This window comes from Notechis scutatus, chromosome 6, assembly GCF_049901735.1.
Source record: "Notechis scutatus isolate UNSWTSFEM ecotype Mainland chromosome 6, rNotScu1.2, whole genome shotgun sequence".
In the NCBI taxonomy this organism is placed as follows: Eukaryota; Metazoa; Chordata; class Lepidosauria; order Squamata; family Elapidae; genus Notechis; species Notechis scutatus.
The window spans coordinates 48138687-48162248 of NC_142014.1; the positions used below are offsets into that span (position 1 = coordinate 48138687).

The following is a 23562-nucleotide window of genomic DNA, read 5'->3' on the forward strand; positions in this document are numbered from 1 at the left end:
CATCTTTTTCATACATTTACCATGTTTCTCGTATAATAAGGCCGGGTCTTTTTTTTTTTGAGCACTGAAAAAACGGCTAGGCCATCTTTTTGGGGATGACTTAATTCCCCCCCTTGCATCCTTGGCGGGGGCGGTGATGGGAGACCTTCCGCCACAATTGCTTTCCTTTCTCCCTGTGCTGCCACGGCATTTGGAACAACGCCACGGCGTTTGGCACAGCCACGCGGCGTATGGCACAGCCATGCGGTGTTTGGAGCAGCCACGCGGTATTTGGAGCAGCGTTTGACGGCCAGCCAGGGCTCCTCCCTGCAACCGGATCCCGGCGGAGACACTCGGCTTCAGGCACCCCTGTCACCGCCTTCCTGCACATCGTTCGAAGGCAAAGCCCATTCTTTTAAAAACGACGCCCTACTACCGGTACAACAAAGCCTCCCCTGCTCGAGAGGGCAGCCCAACCCCACGTGGGGAGGTGAATTTCCCGGGGCCGCAGCGCAGGATCGGCCCACCCTGGAGGATATATTGTGGAGTTGTGGAGGATATATTATTTAGGGCGTGAGGTTATAAATACTTTACTCAATAAACAAAAAAACTTTGTTACCTAAGATGATGACCTCCTATTTATTGGAACAAGAGGATTCATAAATTATAGCAGTCAAAGCAGTTTCGATACAAAACACCTTGATGGAAATGTATCCAAATAATCAGATGAAAAGTATACTTTAATTATATGCATGATTTAAATGATGTACTCTTTAAGGAAATGAATAAAACTTTAGTGGATAGTAATTTATAGTTGAAAATTGACAAATGTAGCCCATTCATAATTGAAAATTACTAATATATAATTTAAATATCTGAGAAAGTACTGTACATACCGTGTTTCTCTAACAATACGGCCTCCCCCAATAGGAAGTCCCAGCATGTTTTATAGGCATGAAATGAAATTAAGCCCCTCCCCCCAAATTAAGGCCTATATTAAAACATGCGAAATGGGGGGGAATGGTGGGGGCTTGCCATTAGGAAGTACTTTTGTTGCACACCCAGATATGGTGCTGCCTGCGTTGACCTCAGCGTTGGTGGGGCACTTCGTATTGGGAGACCTTTTAAAATAGTTGAGGAAAACCTGATTTGGCTTCCAGTTTCCTTCAAAAGGATATGCTGTCCTTTACAATATAAAATCTTTAACTGCCATTATAAAATCAATTTTACAAAAGAAAGAAAGAAAAAGAAAGAAAGGAGTGGGGGGAGGGAAGAAGAAATATAATAGATTTTCCATTACCTGTTCTTTGATTACTATGGGTAAAGCCATAAATTCTTGGGAAGTGTTAATTTTTGGAGATGTTTGTGTGGACTGGGACCGAAAAATTTTTTTCTTGTGCGTACCAGCTTCAGCATCCTGATTGCCAATACTGCTTTGTGTCTTTGGTGAATCACTACTAACTGTTTGGTGGTCTGTTAAGATAAATCAGAGAATTAAGAGGATTATACAAAGATACCGATATCAATAACTCAGTAAAATGCATCACATCAATATGAACTATATCAAACAGAAATTGATAAAGATATATAAAGAATGGTTGCTGGAATTGGGTATTCCTAGTCTGATGGAAAGAAGGACTAGGGGTGACATGATAGCAGTCTTCCAATATTTCAGGGGTTGCCACAAAGAAGAGGGAGTCAAGCTATTCTCCAAAGCAGCTGAGGGCAGGACAAGAAGCAATGGGTGGAAACTAATCAAGGAGAGAAGCAACCTAGAACTAAGGAGAAATTTCCTGACAGTTAGAACAATTAATCAGTGGAACAACTCGCCTCCAGAAGTTGTGAATACTCCAACACTGGAAGTTTTTAAGAAGAGATTGCCTAAGCAGGGGGTTAGAAGACTAGAAGACCTCCAAGGTCCCTTCCAACTCTGATATTCTATTATATTCCATATGACACACATTTTCAATGCTCCCTTACCAATATTGTTGTTAAATGCATATAACATTAAGATAGTATCAATCCAAGTATTAAGAACTGGGATCAAACTTATTTTTCAAAATGTATTGCTCGAAGTATTTTAAAAGGAAAGAAATGTTCTCCCAAAAATCTATCTTTTTAAAATGTATTCTAACCCTCAACCCTTTGCTTAACAATATAGGTAATCTAAATGGACTGTTACTTCTCATATATTTAAACAGATGAATCACCTAGATATTTTTACATTGAAATGATTTTAAACTTCTGAATGTTATTCACAGTGCATTTTATTTGAATATATTCTAAAAAAAAACCCACAAATGTGTTTTAATGATTTACATTCATATGACAAATTGATCAATTTGTCTGTTTCACCTGGATTTATTGGGTTTTCAAGATAAAACCCAATTTGGTCTGAAATTAAACAGAACCAAATTAAAATTCCCCAATTAGGTATTTACAATAGTTTATAAGCTATCTAATAAAGAGTTTATGAGTATTCTGACACTTCAGTGGTCTGCAAAAAAAGCAGACATATTGACAAAAAATAAAAAAAGTTACTTCTATTTTTCAAAATATGGCAATAAAAGGGAGAGAATGTGAATGAAAAATGTCACCATACATTTTAATTGCATCGCTTTGGATAAGACATACTCAATTTTGTATTCAGTAATGTTTTGCTTACTCTATTCTATGCTTTTTATTAAATCTAGCAAAAAAGAAAAAAGAAAACCAATGGCTCCCCTTCACTAATTGGTTTAAAGCTGCCAAGATTCATTCCACTTGATGGTTTTGTCACTGCAAAAGTTTTAAATTATCACTTTGCAGTCAAAAGTGGAAATCAAAAGCCAAAACTTGTTTCATATTTAGTGCTGAATTGGACTATATGTTTTTCAACTGATTTAAAGTAATTATTTTCTAAACTCTCGAATCAGGTTCTGAATCTGATCTTGTGCACATCTAAGACTTTAAGATTCAGTATAATAATGGAAGTTTAACCTAATTTAAGCAAGAATGGTTCCCATAGATACAATGTATCAAACTGCATGTAAAATATCATTGATTTCAGTCTGGCTTCTAAAGGGGCTTAAATGATAAATTTGTTATTTTACCAGATATACAAAATAGGGGAAGTTAAAAACCCAATAGTTCTTTTTCCCTATTTTAAATGACTTATTTGCATTTTTCTTGTTAAATTGGTTTTTGCTTGTACTTTTTTCTTTTTATTAACATGCTATGTGGTTGTCTCTGTGTGCGTGTGTATGTGTGTGTGTGTGTGTATGTTTGAATGAAGCAATTATACTGTGGAGATTTCCATACTAACTAGCTAACTCAAGATCAAAATCTTTATTACATAATAAATACTTTGCTGCAGCCCTTTTTTTCTGAAATGTTATGCTTGGAAAACTAACATTCTAAACTGAAATTAATATCAACAGAATATTAGAAAGTAAAGATAAAAAATATTCTAAGTTATCTAAGTGAGAAAATGTCAATTTTAATTAATACTATACAAGTATTATACCAAACAATATAATAATATACTAAGATTTACAGTAATATAATAAAAACAGGAAAAAAAAATCAAATTCAGTAATGCTGTCTTTGCCAAATGATGTTGACAAAAACATGGGAACTGGAACTGCATTTTCTAAAGTTATTGATTAATGTAATGCAATCTTAATTCGATTTCTTAAAGTAAGTCCAGCTATGTTCAATGGGAATTATATAAAGGAAATGTATAAACATGCAACTTTAACATAGATAGAATATTATTTTGGACAAGTAATCAGTAGACAACTACACTTATTTCTGCAACTAGCAGACACTGTCATTGCTAATACATTTAACATGACACATTTTATTATTAAATAGAGGTAACTTAAAAAGTTCAGAAGAAACATGAAGTATTTAGTAATGAGATTTTGTTCCACTTATTAAAATGTGTTGTTAAAAGAAAGTACAATAACAATGCTTTACCTCAGGAATGTGATTTGCCTTATTTCTAACCAGTTTGGGATTCAAATTAACAAACAGTAAATAATGATTTCATCTATTTTGATTTGGGGTAAATCATTACCATAAAAATCCTTTGGTGTTCACTTCTAAATAATTTGTTCTTTATATTCATTATGACTTTTTGCACTTTTAGTCAATCTCCAATTCAATTGAATATCCTATTTGAAACCCAGTATGGGTAAATGAAAGGTAAGATTTTTCAGTAATTCTTTTTCTTGACAACATTTATAGGTAATCCTTGCTTAACAACTGCTTGTTTAGTGACCATTCAAAGTGAATGGACAGTAGTTACTGATAGTTCTCAAAGTTATGGCCATTGCAGGGGATCAAAATTTGGTGTTTGGTCACATTTACGTCTGCAACATGTACATCTTCCCCATCAGTCTCTTCCCTTTGGGCTGCCCTGCACTCTGCCACCAAGCTGGCTGTACCACCCCTCGTCTCCAGCTGATCTCTGCTGTCTTCTTTCTCCCACTGTGGCCATAATCCAGGCACTGGATGAGGGCGCAGCTCCAGGATGTGCTCACCAAGTGCAGGAGGACAGTAGACCCTTGTATCCCAAAGGGAGTTCGCCAGGTCTGGCTGAGGAAGTGGCAGTGAGACAGAGCTGGCAGTTCATACAGGACTGGAGAAACGTGAAACCTCACCTAATGACTGCAACTGGAGTACTGGAACTGCAGCATGATCCCCTGATACTTTATCTAATAATTGCTTCCCTTAGCAATGGAAATTCTGCTTCCAATTATGTTGTTTAAGTGATAGTCTACAGATAGTCCTCGACTTACAACCATTTCTTTAGTGATCGTTTGAAGTTACAATGGCACTGAAAAAAGTGACTTATATCCGGTTTTTATACCTATGACTCTTGCAGCAGCCCCATGGTCACTTAATCAAAATTCAGATGCTTAGCAACTGGTTCATGTTTATGACAATTGCACTGACCTGGGGTCATGTGATTACCTTTTGCGATCTTCTGACAACCAAAGTTGAGCAGGAGTTTGAACTAGAAGATCTCCAAGGTCCGTTCCAGCTCTATTTTGACTGATTGATTAAAGTCAATGGAGAAGCCAGATTTACTTAACAACCATGTTACTAACTTAACAGCTGCAGGGATTCACTTAACAACTGTGGCAAGTAAAGTCATAAAGGGAGGAAAACTTATTTAACTGTCTCACTTATCAACAGAAATTTTGGGCTCAATTGTGTTCATAAGCCAAGGACTTCCTGTATATTTTAATACTTTAAAATACTTAATGATCGACTCTCATCATACACCTTTAAAAAAATAATAGCCAAAAATATAAAATTAATCACAAATGGACAGAACTTATAGAACTTGGTTTGAAATTTTAAAAATGGCTGTTTGCTTTCCCCACCCTTACTACTATGAAAATGTTAAGATTTAAAAAAATCTTGCACATTTTAATCAATTTTTCAGAACATTTACTTTGAATGTTGCTAGTATTAAATATGGGGAAGGGAAGAAAAGTTCTACCTGTAATGTAAAATGAGCCATCATCTTTCCTCTCTATCATAAGTAGATCAATATACACAGTTACTGGGACTGATTCCGGAGCAGACAAACTATCACGAGGACTATCATCCTAGAAAACACAAGATATAAAAACTGTTAACATGTGTTAAGGCTAAATTCTGCATGCAGAAGTATTTTCTGGCAATAAAGTAACTTTCAGGTGACAAGGTAAGTAAGAACTTATAATTATGTAGGAACATTAAAAGTGTGATTAGGTGGCACAAGGAATTTGGTTACAGAAGCACTCTGTATATGCAAAGCAGCAGAATAATTTTACCAATAAAAGGGGGAGTAAAGAGGATAAGGAGATTAAATACTACTACTATTATTACGGTCTATATAGTAGATATATCTACTATAGATATCTATCTGTCTAGCTAGCTATTATCTATTGAGAGTGGTTATATGGCTACATCTGAAGAGTGATAAGTCTAAATTAAATACATCAGAGATACGGATCACAATTAAACCACTGCTGTTTAATATTTTAAATATGAGATAAATATGTCAGCCAGTTTATATATCTAACAACACTTTTTAAAAATGTACACATATTGGTTTCAATTATGGGAACTATTAAGTAATTTTTTAGTTTCTATAAAAGTTGACCTATTCATATAGTGAATACAAACTCCAAACAAATACAGTATCAAGCTCACTGAAAATGACATACTTTTATGTTGATTTTTGTATTAGAAATTTTTACATTCATAGGCATCACTTCTGCAAGCATGTCATCTTCCAAGAAACGCTGAATGTTCATAAGTGAAGAAGTTAGGAAATCAGCAGTAAAATCTTCTACATGACATTGTAGAAACCCAGTTTTTTCAGATTGCAATGAATGTATTAAAGCACTGGGTCCTCTTTCCCATCTTAGTCTTACTTCGGGAGTTGGCTTAATTGGCCCAGCTGCACATTTAGGATCTGAACCTGTTATAAAATTAAATATGGAATTAGGTTATAGGTTTAAACTTTATAGGTTGTTAAATGAATCAATATTTTTTTCACATTTAAAATATATTTTATTTACAAAAAAATTTAAAAAACACAAACATACAGTTATACAGAAATAAAAAATGTGTAAATACAACAATATACATATTTCTTTCTATTACATTTGATAATAGGTTGGATATTTCATAAGAAGCAATAATAAATAATAATTGGCAAGTATTCCTTATGTCTTGTTGATTACATATTAATTAATAAATAACACGTTACTCTACTATTTCTTTTGGATTATAACTGTATTATTTAATTAATGAAACCTTCATAATGTTTATGTGATAGAAGGGAAGCTTGAGACCGCTATTATTATACATTCAATATATACAGCTATATATAATATGTTTCTTGGGTTCATTTATTCTATACACTCTTTTTCCTACACTCTATCCAGCTGTACCATTTATCCCAAACCAGGTAGTACTCTGAGTCATCCTTCCCATTTAATTTAAGCATGAGCCTCTCCATTTCGGCACATTCATAGCTTTTTTGAATAATGTGTATCGGTGGTACGCTAGGCCTTTTCCAATATTGCGCTAAAGAAATTCACGCCACTGTTAATAAGTGGATGATCAGGTATCTCACGTTAGGAGAACAGTCCCCTTTGATCATTTCCAGGAGGAACAGTTCCGGTTTCCACTACAATCCACATTCAATAATTTCTTCTATCCATATTCTTATCTTTGTCCAATATTTCTTTTAAAAAAAAAACATAAAACCATATTCCATTTTATATACATACAGTGTGTCAGTTGGTTACAAATCTTTTGTGCTATCCTTTTGTAGTCATTACTCACAGTTTATATCAATTTTCACATTGTCAAACTAATATATGCTTATATATTTATCAGTTATTAATCATCCACGACTAAACTATTTATTCCATCATTTTATACGAGATATTCCAAATTTTATTTTAAAATTTATGTTTTACTTTCAACCTATGGTTATATATGTCCATATTATATTTTATATCAATCTATTAAATTTCTATCACAGAATTATCTAGTCTATTACATTACCATGTCTTTTTGTCCAACCATTGATAAAACAAATCCCATATCATATAAAATTGTTTATCGTCTTGTTCTCTAATTTCAAATGTCAGTTTACTCATTTCAGCACGGTCCATAATTTTCTTAATAACTTCCTCCTGCATAGGTATTTTATCATTTTTCCAATTCTTAGCAAATACAATTCTAGCCGCTGTTAAAACATTTACAATCAAATATTTCAGCTCTTTGTTGTATATTTCCGGTAGAATTCCTAATAAAAAGATCTCTGGTTTAAAGTCTATATGTTGTTTTATCATTTTTTCCAACCATGTGTGGATTTTAGTCCAATATTTTTTTGCATCCGAAAATGTCCACCACATATGGTAATATGAACCAGGTATCTGATGACATTTCCGACATTTATCTGATTTATTCTTAAACATTCTCGCAAGTCTCGTTGGGGGTAGATGCCACCTGTAAAACATCTTATACAAATTTTCTTTATATGCAGTTGACATTGTCATTTTATAATTTTGAGACCACATTTTTTGCCATTTTTCTAAATCAATCCAATATCCAAAATTTTTCCCCCAAGCAATAATTGTTTCTTTAACTTGTTCCTCCTCCAATTTAAATTCTAATAAGTGTCCATAAAGTTTTTTAATTACCTTTTCATCAGTACGCATCAAAATTTTGTCTAAATCAGTCACCTTATCATAAATACCTTCTGTTTTAACATCTTTGTCAAATCTAGATTGTATTTGCAGATATGAAAACCAATTCATTTTTACACCTTGTTCTTCCAACGCTTCCATAGATTTAAGTTCACCCTTTTCATTCAATATCTCACCATATCTGTTCCTTTTTATACACTGCTCAAAAAAATAAAGGGAACACAAAAATAAGACATTCTAGATCTGAATGAATGAAATATTCTTATTAAATACTTTGTTCATTACATAGTTGAATGTGCTGACAACAAAATCACACAAAAATTATCAGTGGAAATCAAATATAGCAACCCATGGAGGTCTGGATTTGGAGTTACACTCAAAATTAAAGTGGAAAAAAACACTACAGGCTGATCCAACTTTGATGTAATGTCCTTAAAACCAGTCAAAATGAGGCTCAGTAGTGTATGTGGCCTCCACATGCTTGTATGACCTCCCTACAACACCTGGGCATGCTCCTGATGAGGTGGTGGATGGTCTCCTGAGGGACAACCCCCACCTGTGGATGTTGGGCCCTCATACCACCCTCATGGAGTCTGTTTCTGACCGTTTGAACAGCCACATACACATTTGTGGCCCGCTGGAGGTCATTTTGCAGGGCTCTGGCAGTGCTCCTCCTGTCCCTCCTTGCACAAAGTTGGAGGTAGCGGTCCTGATGCTGGGTTGTTGCCCTCCTACGGCCTCCTCCACGTCTCCTGATGTACTGCCCTGTCTCCTGGTAGGGCCTCCATGTTCTGAACACTACGCTGACAGACACAGCAAACCTTCTTGCCACAGCTCGCATTGATGTGCCATCCTGGATGAGCTGCACTACCTGAGCCACTTGTGTGGGTTGTAGACTCCGTCTCATGCTACCACTAGAGTGAAAGCACCACCAGCATTCAAAAGTGACCAAACCATCAGCCAGAAAGCATAGGAGCTGAGAAGTGGTCTGTGGTCACCACCTGCAGAACCACTCCTTTATTGGGGATGTCTTGCTAACTGCCTATGCTTTCCACCTGTTGTCTGTTCCATTTGCACAACAGCATGTGAAATTGATTGTCAATCAGTGTTGCTACCTAAGTGGACAGTTTGATTTCAAAGAAGTGTGACTGACTTGGAGTTACATTGTTTTGTTTAAGTGTTCCCTTTGTTTTTTGAGCAGTGTATATTATTGGATAAGAAAAAGCTTCAATGGTAGATATCCATAATGGAATTTTTAAATAGTATTGTCTTTTTATCTTCTCCCAATTCAAAACCAATGCCTCTCGGATGTAATGTCTTCAAAAATACCCGTGTTTTAGTTCCCTTGTACCAAAGGAAAGCATGCCATCCCAACAGTAAGTCATGCCCTTCTAAGGTCAATAGTCTACTGTTCCTTAATGTTATCCATTCTTTTACCCACATCAAATTGGTCGCCTGGTAATACAACTCCCAATTGGGCATGGCAAACGCTCCTCTTATTCTTGCATCTTGTAACAGTTTTAGTTTTATTCTTGCTTTTTTGTCCTGCCAGATATATTTTAACACAATTCTATTTAAGTCTTCAAAAAACTCTTTCCCTAGTCGGATTGGAATTGTCTGGAATAGATATAAAATTCTAGGCAATACATTCATCTTAATTGTAGATATTTTCCCAATCAATGATAATTGTAAATTTCCCCATTTTGTCAAATCTGTCGCAATCTGCTGTTTGAATTTAAGATAATTATCCTCCTTCAGTGTGCTACATCTTGGTGTAATGTATATCACTAAATACTTAACCTTGTATGTGACCTGTATTTCTAAAACTTCTTCCAACTCTCTCTTTCGTCTTGCTAACATATTCTTTGTTAATATCTTTGTTTTATCTTTATTTATTTTCAAACCTGCTACTTTTCCATATTCTTCTATTTTTTTTCTATTAATTTAGGTGTTGTTTCCAATGGATCTTCTAATATGAATACCAGGTCATCTGCAAAGACTTGCAATTTATACTCTTCCTTTTTGATTTTCATTCCTTTTATTTCTTTATCTTCTCTAATATTCCTATTCAACACTTCCAATGTTAACACAAGCAGCAGAGATGACAGTGGAACCTTGTCCAATATTTCTTAATCTCCAGGCGTGTCCACTAAAGATGAAAATAAGTATCGTATTTCTCTTTGTATTTCCAATAGCTTGGATTTGCTGTTGGATATATTTTAGCTAATCTAGAGGGTGCCAGATGCCATCTATATATCATTTTATATAAGTTTTCCTTGTATGATATTGATTTTGTTAATGTAAGGTTCCTTTGCCAAATTTCCTCCCAGTCGTCCAAATCTATATTGTAACCAAATTTTTTTGCCCAGGCTAGCATTGGTCCTTTCACAATTTCCTCAGCCAATTTGTATTCTAATAGGTAATTGTATAATTTAGATATCATATTTTTCTCCGGACCCAGGAGTATTTTATCTAATTGAGTATCTTTTATTTCAAATCCATATTCTTTTACATCCTTATTATATCTCATTCTTATTTGAAAGTAGGACCAGTTGTCAATAGCTATTTCTTGGGTTTCTAATTCCTGAATCGATTTAAGTTTTCCCTCATTGTCTAGAATTTGGTGGTATTTGAGCTTTTTGCTAATATCCATCATGTTAAGAAGGAACATCACCTCCATTGTTGAAAACCACCTCAGAATTTTAGTGTAGTGGTTCCTTCTGATATCTGTCCAAATTTTAATCAGAGATTTATGTAAAGTGTGTCTGGAAAAATGTGAATGATTTTTATTATTTGGGTTCCACAAAAATGCGTGCCATCCTATTTGTAAATCGTAGCCCTCAAGTGTTAAGATTCTTTTGTTTCCCAATTTGTTTTAATAATTTGGTATAATTGTCCTCCCTCAAAGTTGATGTTCTAGGTCTTAACCAAATGCCTAAATATTTAATCCTTTTCACAATTTGTAATCCCATCATTTCCTCTAGTTTTTTTTTTTTTTTTACTATTTGTTAGGTTTTTAACTAGCATTTTAGTCTTTTCCTTATTAATTTTTAATCCTGCCAAATTTGTCTATTTCATTTAATAATACTGGTCCCGAATCTATTGGTTCTTCTATGACAAATACCATGTCATCAGCGAAAGCTTGTAATTTATACTCTTGACTTTTAATTTTTGTTCCCTTAATTTCTTTGTTCGATCTAATTCTGTCCAGTAATGTTTCTAGAATTGTTATAAAAAGCAGGGGTGACATCGGGCATCCCTGTCTGACACCCTTCTTTATCTCAAATGGTTTAGTAGTTTCTCCATTTATCAATACATTTGCCTTTTGTGTAGTATTAATTGAGTTTAGCATTTTTGCAAAATTACCACCAAATTCCATCAAGTTAATCTGATGCTTCATAAAATCCCAATTTAGATGATCAAAGGCCTTTTGTGCGCCCAGGAAAACAAGGGCCACTTGGTTTCCTGGGTGCAATTCATAAAATTCGAGTATATCTATTATCGTTCTCATATTATACCTAATCTGCCTCATGGGAAGGAATCCATTTTGATCAGGGTGAAATTTGTCGTTAAGCACTTTCTTTAATCTTTTTGCCATTAGAGTCATAAAGATTTTATAATCTGAATTTAGAAGGGATATTGGTCTATAATTCATTATTTGATTGGCATCTGCACCGTCTTTGGGGATCAGTGTTATATAAGCTTCCTTCCATGATTCAGGAATTTTAGCTTCCAGTAATACCTCATTGCAAATCTCTTGCAACACATTTTCTAATATTTCTCCTATCTCTTTGTATAACTCACTTGGGAATCCATCTGGGCCTAGTGCTTTATTGCTTTTTTGTTTTTTAATCGCCTCTTTTAATTCACTTAAGGTTATTTCTTTATTTAGTAACTCTTTTTTGTCCTCTGGTAATGGGTATGAAGCTCCTTCTTTCAAATATTCTTCTATTTTGTATAGGTCGACTGTATCTTGCTTATATAAGTTCTCAAAATACTGTCTTACAATTACCTTTTTTTCCAAATCAGTCTCTATTATTCCATTTTTGTCCTCTAATTGGTATATTGTTCTTTTTTGGTTTTTTTTTTGGTACGCTAGCCACCTACCAGGTTTATTTGTGTGTTCAAAATAATTTTGTTTTGTATATTGTAGCTTCCTGATTAGTTCCTCCTGGTCTAAAATGTTCATTTCATGCTTAGCTTGTGCCAGCTTGTTTCTAATTTGCTCATCTCCCGGAGTTTCCATTTGTCTATTTTCCAAATCTTCTATTTTTTTTTTGTTAGGGTATTTTGTTTTTCCCATCTTTTTTATTTCTATTTACTGTATATGCTATAGATATTCCCCTTAAATACACCTTCGTTGTGTCCCAGAGATTCTGCAATGAGGTATCCTGTTATTAAATTTAAAGAAGCCAATTAATTCTTCCCTAATTTTTTGGATGTAGCTTTTTTCTTTCAGTAATTGCAAGTTAAGTGTCCATCTGCTTTTCTTGTGGGTTCGATTTTTCCAAGTTATCTGTAACGGGTTGTGATCTTCCCAGTTAAAATCTTTATATTCTGAATCTCCTTAAATAAGTCACTGTTTACCCATGCCATAGTCTAGACCAGGGGTGGGCAAACTACGGCCCGCGGGCCACATCCGGCCCGTTGGTCTGTCCAATGCGGCCCGCCCTGAAAAAAAATCGCTGGGCGTGGCGTATTGCCCTGTGCTGCGTGGCCCCCAAAGCTGCAAAACAGTGCGGAGCGATCTAGGGGTAGGAAAGAAAGAAATTTGCAAAGGCTTCGGCTGGGAGTTCGAAATCACCTTCGGTGCGACCTCTCCGAAGGTGAGTCCCCGCCGATCCCCTTTTTTTCTGGGGCTTCCAGGCTTAAACTTTGCAAAGGCAAAGCTTGCAGGCTGGAGCGTCTTCCCGCCGAGGAGCGGGAAGGGTTCCACCCGCGGGCGGGGTGGGCTGCTTGAGCCACCTAAAGCTAGGCTGCTGCTGGTAGAGCCTTGCCCTGCCTTGGTGCCCGTTCCCGGCTCGGCGGTCCTGCTCGGGCGGCACTTTAAAGCCTGCTCCCAGCACCCAAGCAACTTCCCAGCAACTTTCGGCTTCGTTTTAACTCACGGGCGCTCGCGCCTGGCCCCGAGCGCGCGGCGGAGGGGAAGCCCGGTGGCCGGGCGGGCAGGCGGGCTGCTTGGAGGAGGCGACCCGGCGGCGCTCCTGGCTTCCCCTCCGCCGTGCGGCTCGGGGCAGGCGCAGCGCCCGCGAGTTAAAGCGAAGCCGAAGTTGCTGGGAAGTTGCTCGGTTTCCGGGGCTTCAGGCTTAAACTTTGCTTGGGCGGCACTTTAAAGCCTGCTCCCAGCACCCAAGCAACTTCCCAGCAACTTTCGGCTCCTTTTTAACTCGCGGGCGCTCGCGCCTGGCCCCGAGCCGCGCGGTGGAAAGGAAGCCCGGCGGGCGGGCGGGCGGGCTGCTTGGAGGAGGCTCCGGGCTTCCCCTCCGCCAGGCACGGCGCCCGCGAGTTAAAACGAAGCCGAAAGTTGCTGGGAAGTTGCTCGGGTTTCCGGGCTTCCAGGGCTTTGCAAAGGCAAAGTTTACAGGCTGGAGTGTCTTCCCGCCGAGGAGCGGGAAGGATTCCGCCCGCGGGCGGGCGGGCTGTTAAACTTTGCTCAGGCGGCACTTTAAAAGCCTGCTCCCAGCACCCGAGCAACTTCCCAGCAACGTTGGCTTCCTTTAACTCACGGGCGCTCGCACCTGGCCCCAAGCCGCGCGCGGCGGGGAAGCCCGGCGCGCTGGCGGGCTGCTTGGAGGAGGCGACTCGGCGGTGCTCCGGCAGCAGCAACAGGCAGTTCCGCCCAGGCTCCGCTCAGGTGTCCGGCTGGGGCTGTCAGGAGTTGCTACCGCCGGCGCAGCTCGCACGGCTCCAGTCCCGCGTTGCCTTGGGAAGGGGAAGGCAAAACCAGGAGCTGCTGAGCCTGAGCTTCGGTGCCACTGCTGCCGTTGCAAAGCACCGCCGCAGCTCTTCCTTTTTGCCTTTCCCTTCCCGAGGCAACAAGGGACTGGAGCCGCGCCGGCGGTAGCAACTCCTGACTCAGGGGGCCTCCGAGGGGAGGGGAAGGAGGAGAAGAAGTGGGGGAAAGGAGGGGGCAATTCCCAAAAAATCTTGTGCTGACCCGGCCCGTCTGTCAAATTTTAAAAGTCAATGCGGCCCCCGAGCCAAAAAGTTTGCCCACCCCTGGTCTAGACCATGATTTATGTGGGTTGGAGTAGAAAGTGAACTGAGTCACCCCTGGGTTCAACTTCCTTCACGCATCCACTAGTTCTAATTCTTCGGCCATCTCAAAAATCTCTTGGGCAATATATTCCTTTTTTTTCATGTTTTTGTTCACATGCATAGTCTTGATTGTTATTTGTAATTGCATTGTAATCTCCAAATATACAAATTCTTGGGTTGCCAATTTCTATCAATTTCTCATATAAAATTTTATAAAATTCATTCTGATTTTTATTAGGGGCATATATCCCCACTAATAGCATGTTTTTTATTTTGTATGACCACCTCTACCATTAATATTCTCCCCATTGTATCATTATAGATCAATTTTGAAATTATTTCCTCTTTAATGTATAGTACAACTCTTTTTTTTTCTTCTACCAATATTGTGTATATTTTCCCCAATTTTTTATTTTGTAAGTGTCTCTGATCCTGTATTTTAATATGAACCTCTTGGAGACAAATTATATCAGCTTTCTGTTTCTCTAATTTAAAAAATATTATCTTCCTCTTAGATGGATCATTTAATCCATTGATATTCATAGATATTAGTTTCATTCCTCTTTCCATTTACCCTCTTACTTCTATCCCTCGTTAGTTCTAGTTGTTGTTTGACTCCTAGTTCTCACTCCTATCTCTTCTCGGGCAGCTATTTCTTCACCTCTTTCCTTCTCTTTCTCTCTCTCCCTCCTCTAGTTTTAGGTTGTGATTCTTCTTGGCTTGAAGTCTCAGGCTTGTCTCTGCTACTCAATTCCTCTTCTGTTCCTCCTATTTGTTCAAAAAAGTCTTGTGCCTTGGTTAAACTGTCTATTTTCACTCTCTTCTCCTTCCATGTTACCCTCTGGAGTGATCCATCTAAAAGAAATGCTTTTTTTGTTAAGATAGTTAGTGAGGAATCGGTAATCCTTCCTCTGCTCATGGACTCTTCTTGGCACCTGTTTCAGCACAATCACTTCTCTATCTTTATACTTTATTGTTTCTTCCCTTGAGATCCTGTAAATTATATCCTTAACTCGCCTCCTAGCAAGCCTGATATGAACTTCCCAAGGAAGTCTGTGCTGCCTTGCATAGCTTGTGTGAACTCTGTACACATCATCCAATTCATTTACTATCTCATTTTTATCTCTTTGTAAGAGTTCCGCTAGTTTTTCAGCCATTACCAGTGCTACATTTTCTTCTCTATCTTTCTTAACATTTTGAAATCTGAGGTAGTAGGAGGTTCTGTCCATCTCGAGATGGATTAAGGTCTCTTCCATTTCTTTGTTCTGGTCTGTAATTTTTTGTTCCATATGTTCTAATTTCTTCTCCATTTGTTGGCTTGTTCTTCAATTATTCTAATCTTTTCTTCATTTAACCTAATGGGTTCCTGAATCTGGCCTATTTTTCCATCCAAGTTCCTGATTTCAATTTTCATTTCCCCTATTTCATTCTTTAATTCTGTTTTCAATGTTTCTCTATTGGCTCTACTTTCAGTACAGTTTTTTTGACATTGACTCCTGTAGTGCCAACATTGTTCCTTGAATTGCCAACAAGGGAGCTTGAACCAATTGGGTGCCAGTTGAAGTGTTGGGTTTCTCCTGGGCCAACATCCCTTCGATCGTTCGTTGGGTTGATGTCGTGGGACTGGGTAGTGCTACTGTTGGTACAGATTTTCTCCCAGTTTTCGTGATAGTGGTAGTGCTAACTTGTCATATCTTTAATAATTTTGTACTGTTCATCCACTATTCTAGTTATATTATCCCAGATCGTGTTACCAACTACCATCAACCTTATCAATAATTTAAGACTTTTAATTTTCTCTATTAATTAATTAGAAATTTCTATTGTTGTTTAATTAATTAAATTAATTTCCTGTCACCGCTAGTTTTAAAAATTGCCAGTTAATCAACTATACACTCAATCGTTTAAAAGCAAATCAGTCATTAATCAAATAAGTAAGTATCCTACAATATTATAGCCAGATGCAAATATTTAAGTTTGTTATAGTACTTCATCTATTGCTCTTCTAAACAAATTATAAAATTCAGAATTCAAATTGACAATTCTTAAATCTTAATAGTCCACAATATCCAACAAAGAGAGGGGATAAGAAAGAGAAAGAAAGAGCAGTTGTTTAAATTGTCAGTATACTGATCAATATACTGAGTTCATTAGCCTACCTTAAATCAAATACACAGCTCAAAAAAATAAAGGGAACACAAAAATAAGACATCCTAGATCTGAATGAATGAAATATTCTCATTAAATACTTTGTTCATTACATAGCTGAATGTGCTGACAACAAAATCACACAAAAATTATCAATGGAAATCAAATTTAGCAACCCATGGAGGTCTGGATTTGGAGTTACACTCAAAATTAAAGTGGAAAAAAACACTACAGGCTGATCCAACTTTTATGTAATGTCCTTAAAACCAGTCAGAATGAGACTCAGTAGTGTATGTGGCCTCCACGTGCCTGTATGACCTCCCTACAATACGTGGGCATGCTCCTGATGAGGTGGCGGATGGTGTCCTGAGGGAACTCCTCCCACACCTGGACTAAAGCATCCCCCAACTCCTGGACAGTCTGTGGTGCAACGTGGCGTTGGTGGATGGAGCGAGACATGATGTCCCAGATGTGCTCAATTGGATTCAGGTCTGGGGAACGGGCGGGCCAGTCCATAGCATCAATGCCTTCATCTTGCAGGAACTGCTGACACACTCCAGCCACATGAGGTCAAGCATTGTCTTGCATTAGGAGGAACCCAGGGCCAACCGCACCAGCATATGGTCTCACAAGGGGTCTGAGGATCTCATCTCGGTACCTAATGGCAGTCAGGCTACCTCTAGCGAGCACATGGAGGGCTGTGTGGCCCCCTAAAGAAATGCCACCCCACACCATTACTGACCCACTGCAAAACCAGTCATGCTGGAGGATGTTACAGGCAGCAAAACATTTTACATGGCATCTCCAGACCCTGTCACCTCTGTCACATGTGCTCAGTGTGAACCTGCTTTCATCTGTGAAAAGCACAGGGTGCCAGTGGTGAATTTGTCAATCTTGGTATTCTCTGGCAAATGCCAAATGTCCTGCACGGTGTTGGGCTGTAAGCACAACCCCCACCTGTGGACGTCGGGCCCTCATACCACCCTCATGGAGTCTGTTTCTGACCGTTTGAGCAGCCACATGCACATTTGTGGCTCGCTGGAGGTCATTTTGCAGGGCTCTGGCAGTGCTCCTCCTGTCCCTCCTTGCACAAAGGCGGAGGTAGCGGTCCTGATTCTGGGTTGTTGCCCTCCTACGCCCTCCTCCTCGTCTCCTGATGTACTGCCCTGTCTCCTGGTAGGGCCTCCATGTTCTGGACACTATGCTGACAGACACAGCAAACCTTTTTGCCACAGCTCGCATTGATGTGCCATCTTGGATGAGCTGCACTACCTGAGCCACTTGTGTGGGTTGTAGACTCCGTCTCATGCTACCACTAGAGTGAAAGCACCACCAGCATTCAAAAGTGACCAAACCATCAGCCAGAAAGCATAGGAACTGAGAAGTGGCCTGTGGTCACTACCTGTAGAACCACTCCTTTATTGGGGATGTCTTGCTAACTGCCTATGCTTTCCACCTGTTGTCTATTTCATTTGCACAACAGCATGTGAAATTGATTGTCAATCAGTGTTGCTACCTAAGTGGACAGTTTGATTTCACAGAAGTGTGATTGACTTGGAGTTACATTGTGTTGTTTAAGTGTTCCCTTTATTTTTTTGAGCAGTGTATATATGAGAGAGAGAAAGGGAAAAGGGGGGAAGATACAAAACAGAGAAATTAAATATCACTTTCCAAATAAATTTCTATATAAAATAACCAATCAATATTAATCTTTTATTATTTGAGTATATAAAGTAAATAAATATGAGATAAACTATCCAAGTCCAATAAATTCAAAAGGAAAAATAGGAACCTCAGTAGAAGGGATTCCGTTCTGTTCTCAATTCTATTTGTCACTCCAGTTACGTTGATACAGTTTACCGATGTTTGCCACTCTCAGTGGTTGCCTCCAGAGTTTGCACCATCACTCCTCAAGATTTTCTCAAAGTTCTGTCCAAATCCCTTTCTCAAACAGAATGTTTTCAGCGATCTCGCTTCAAACAGTTAATAACAGAAGGCTCTTTCCAGCAATATACACTTGCCTCTCCTTCTCAGTTTTCTTTTTAAAGTTGTATTTCCACTATTTCCCAGAGTTGGGGGTAGGAAACTAGATCACTGCCGCCACTGTCCACCTTCACCCCTTTCACTCTGGATATCAATAATACAAGCAGTTCTTCTTCAAACAGTACTCCAGTTGTAATCCAAAAAGTGTTTTTAGTACCGATATCTTGCCCAATCTCAGTTTGCTATCTCCTCGCTGCTTCCTTTACTGAAGGCTTGTCGCGTCCTCGGGTCTGCCCACGACAGACTGACTTCTTTCACCCTGGACTTCGGGCTCTCTTCATTGCCGCTTTGGGATCGCAACTCCCGATTGGACTACAAGAGTCTTTCCTCACTTTGGTGATCCCTCCAGGATCAAACCACACCACGAACAGCTATCCAAAGGTAAAAAACCTGATGCAGGAGATCAGAGCAAAGTTCTCCTGCACCACCATGACGCGACATCACTGGAAGTCTCCGAATCAATATATTTTTAATATGATATAAAAGCAGTCCAAATAAAGGGATCTACATTTTGATAAGTAGTGCCTCCATAATTTTACATTATAAGTAGAAATAGTTAACCCTTATAGAAAGTTAAAAGATCAATAAGGTACAGCATGTTCTTCCTCTCATACTTTCATGCATTTTTATTTGCTTAAGTCATTTGTCCCGATGCTGATATTACAAACTCCATAGAATCTCTTCATGTTAAGATGTATTGAATAGTATTAAGTATTGACAATAGTACTGTCAAGCTTCCCTCTTGGCAATCTAGATTAAAGTAATTAATTCAAACAAGAAGATTATAATGCAAAAATTCCAGCAAGAACTGTACTTTCAAATGAGGAGTATGTGTGAGTATGTGTAGAGAAAGAGGGAAGGAGGGAGAGATGGGGCAATCAATGGCTGCAAAACTCCTATTAATTTCCTTGCATTTTTTTTCAGCATAGAGGAAACAGGTCTTGTCTCTTTTGGGAAATCAGGGCACTCTATATCTGTTAGTTTTGGAATCTGCTCTTCCTTTTTCTATGGTGACAAATAACTTGCATTGTTATAATATCAACTATATACAGCTGATGCAAGTGCTCAACAAGATAAGTGGTTGTTTCAATTGCTGAAGTTTTTTAAAAAAGCATTACTGTCAGGTTCGATTTTTTTTTTTTTAAAAAAAAGAACATACACATATTTATAGCCATCTAAACTATATGTGTCCAACATTATGTAGTTTTCATAATCCATTAACAAAAAGAGCAATTGTTCAAGATACTGTTATTAAAGTGAAAATATTGTTAGTGCCCTTTTATGTTATTTCTTACCTGCTGTTCGGTTGCAGAGATAATGTCGAACACTGATATTGCCCAGCTGATTTGGTAAAGCATGATTTATCTGAAGGCATACTTCTGTGTCTTCACCTCTGATGTCAATTTCACCATTAATACCAAATATTTTAAAAACTACCACTGACATCTGTCAACAAAACAAAAAATGCAGATAATTTATTAAGATTCAGACATATTTTTTTCTTTTTCAAATACTTAGCATAATTTAGCAGCTTTATTTTGCTGCTCACTCTGTGAATCAGGGATGTACACATTGTTTCATATTCAAAATGTTTCTACTTGAAATACTTCATTTTGGGTTAAAAACAATTGTTTCAAGTTTAACATGCATTGTTCCTACCATTCCATAAATGCTTCAAAATACTTTATAGGATGGGTGAAATAGCTTGAGACAATTTTTTGGGTTTTTAGGCAAAACTTTTGATTTCAAAATATTCTGTATACTGCTAAATAAAGTTGTTTATATCTGATCTAAGTTAGTAGTATTATTATAGACGCTAATAGCAACTACTATAATCTGTTTTTTCACATTTGCTTAGATTTTTAATATTTCTAGCTACTAAAGACTGAGAATATGCTTTGCTAAATCAAATATGCTAATTATATATTCATCAAATTACAAGTATATATCTAAGTATAGATGTGTAATACATCTTAATGACCTCCTGTAAAAACATTTGATACAGGCAATATAGTACCTCAAACAGAATCAATGCAGCTGGAAAAGTTTTCAGATGCAAAAAAAGGCTTCCGAGAAGCTAGACAACCATTTAATATGGGTAGTCCTCTACTTACAACCTTTCGTTCTGTGATCAAAGTTACAACGGCACTGAAAAAAGTGGTTTATGGTCATTTTTCTCACGACTGTTGCAGCATTCCCATGGTCATATGATCAAATTCAGACCCTTGGTAACTTGCTCATATTCATGACAGTGGCAGTGCCTTGGGGTCATGTGATCACCTTTTGAAATCTTTTGACAACCAAAGTCAATGGGAAATCCAGATTCACTTTACAACTGCAATACTAACTTAACAACTGCAGTCATTCATCTAACAACTGTAACAAGAAAGGCTTCAAGTTCCTGGGGATCCACCTCTCTGAGGATCTGTCCTGGCAGATCAACACCACCAGCCTTATCGAGAAAGCTCACCAGCGCCTCTTCTTTCTGAGATTACTGAGGAAGAATCACCTTTCCCCAACTATTCTGATCAAATTCTACCGCTGTGCAGTCGAGAGCATCCTAACCAGCTGTATCTCAGTCTGGTATGGAAATTGCACCATTAAAGAAAGGAAGCCATTACAGAGGGTGGTGAAAACCGCCCAACGCATTATAGGGATCCCACTTCCTGCCATTGTGGACATTCAGAGGAAACGATGTCTGCAAAAAGCCCACAGCCATCGTTAAGGACTCCTCCCATCCAGCCCATAAACTGTTTACCCTTCTTCCATCTGAGAAGAGGTTCAGGCGTCTGCAGTCCAAGACGAGCAGGCTAAGGAACAGCTTCTACTTACAGCGGTCTCCTTACTGAACTCCTCAACTCGTCTATCCCCACATACACACTGATACTTCCCCTGATAATATATATCTTGTATAAACTCTGTGCATTATACTTATATTCAATATGTTCATAAACACTGTACAGTCGTATATATTCCTTCCATAGACATATATTCTGTATATTCATAGATATTCTGTATATTCATATATAGTTATATATTTTATATACACATACTTCATTGCTGTTTTGCACTTCTGGTTAGATGCTAACTGCATTTCATTGCCTGTGTTCATGTGCAATGACAATAAAGTTGAATCTAATCTAATCTAATCTAATCTAAAATGGGCCAAAACTCCTTTAACAACTGCCTTGCTTAGCAACAGAAATGTTGGCTTCAATTGTGGTCATAAATTGATGATTACCTGTAATGGAAATCCAGAGTTTAAATATGGTCCCTAGAAAGTTCTGCTGAGTATCTTACAATGACCCAAAACATACAAGTATTGCCACCAAAGATTAGTTAAAGCAGAAAAAAGTTAATGTTTTGGAACAATCAAGTCAGAGTCCTGACTGACTTTAATCCTATAGAAATGTTGTTGTGGAAGGACCTGGAGTGAGTAATCCACAAGTGGAAGTCCAACAACCTCCTTAAACTGAAGCTGTTCTATAAAGAAGAATCAACTAAAATTCCTCCAAGCCTATATGTAGGATTGATCAAAAGATGTCAAAAATGTTGCTCAAGCAGGGCACATCAATCATTAAAAACAAAGACTCACATACTTGTGCCGACACACAAATATGTAGCTTTGGATCATTTTGCTCAATAAATAAATAAATAAATGTAATGGGATGTAATGTGAATAAATGTAATACAGTCCTTTGTTTTAATTGGATTCTCTTTATCTACTTTTAGAACATGGGTGGACAACAGATGATTATTTTAAGTATATTTATGCAGGAACATTGAAAATCAAAAAGGGTTCACAAACTTTAAAGCACCACTGTCTCTTCAACTGCCCCATATAAGCCATTTTTCCAAATAGTCCTTCTACCAACCAAAGATATCCATCTTGTCTGGAGAAAAGACAGGGGACTGTTTGTGAACTAATTAAATCTGCTAGCCCCATCACTTCCTCTTCTCTAGGGATTTAGGGTTTCAGGTGCGATTTCCTGAAAATTATAGTTGAACAAGACAACATTTTATTCTATTTTTTGTTAGTGAAGCATTTTGAAACTCTAATCATCTAGTAGAGTCTTGAGTTTATTTAACTTTTATGACAACAGTAAAATAGTAAACTGTATTGCATTTCGCAAGCACCATTTTTTTAATCAAGGCTATGCATTAACCCCCCTCCCCAAATTCTACAATTAAAAGAAGTATTTTAGTTTTCCAAAAAGTTGTTTAGATATCTAAAAGTGTTCTTTATTTTTGGAGTATTACCATTTCTTCACTAGCATCCTGAGTACACTCTGAAATGGCACTGAGGACATCTGGAGATGATTCACCATAATTCTCATTCTCTGTGCCTTCATCAGGTATATTTTCCACTGGTTTATTGGATAAGATAGCTGGCATATTCACATTATGAAAAAAGAGATGTTTTGTGAATAAAGATTGAGTATTCACATGCAAACATTTAAGGTAGCTTAATCTAGTTGCACATCAAACTACATAAAATAAACTGTTTAAATAAGTTAATTTGATTAAATTTTGCTATTTAAAATGGGACGGAGAGATAAAAAGGATATCACATTGTGATCTAGTTAGTTGATAGACAGAGAGACTGCAGATAGACAGGAATATTCAGCACAAAGTTTAACCAAAGTAGGATGCAGATTCCTACTATAAAGCTTCAAAGAAACCTGATTGTTTGAATTCTTTCTTGCATTTTATTTAAAACTTCTCTAAAGTTTTTAAATTTTGAAAATGTAACAGTAAATAAAGAAGTACCCTTAACTTTGCAAATTATAGTAAATATGCTCAATGCAAAACAATTCCATGCTTAATAATAGTATGTGTGTGTGTGTGTATAAGAATTTACAATCCCCATTTAACTATAATTAAAATTCATCAATGATGAATATGCTATGGATGAATTTCAGCTGAC

At 37.6% G+C, this 23562-nt stretch overlaps 1 protein-coding gene across 2 annotated transcripts in view; it reads right to left on the reverse strand.

Annotated features, from left to right (window-relative positions):
* The window catches only part of BLTP3B (bridge-like lipid transfer protein family member 3B), a 68718-nt gene that overhangs the window by 3687 nt on the left and 41469 nt on the right, over positions 1-23562 (reverse strand). The window contains exons 16-20 of one of the 2 annotated variants that reach the window (XM_026694251.2): positions 22896-23023; positions 19931-20081; positions 6186-6442; positions 5474-5582; positions 1280-1452 (exon numbers count right to left, since the gene is read on the reverse strand). In XM_026694251.2, coding sequence (XP_026550036.1) covers positions 1280-1452; positions 5474-5582; positions 6186-6442; positions 19931-20081; positions 22896-23023 — 818 coding nt within the window. Of the gene's footprint in view, positions 1-1279; positions 1453-5473; positions 5583-6185; positions 6443-18862; positions 19007-19930; positions 20082-22895; positions 23024-23562 lie in introns of those variants that run through there. The other variant, XM_087968163.1, reaches the window with a different exon arrangement.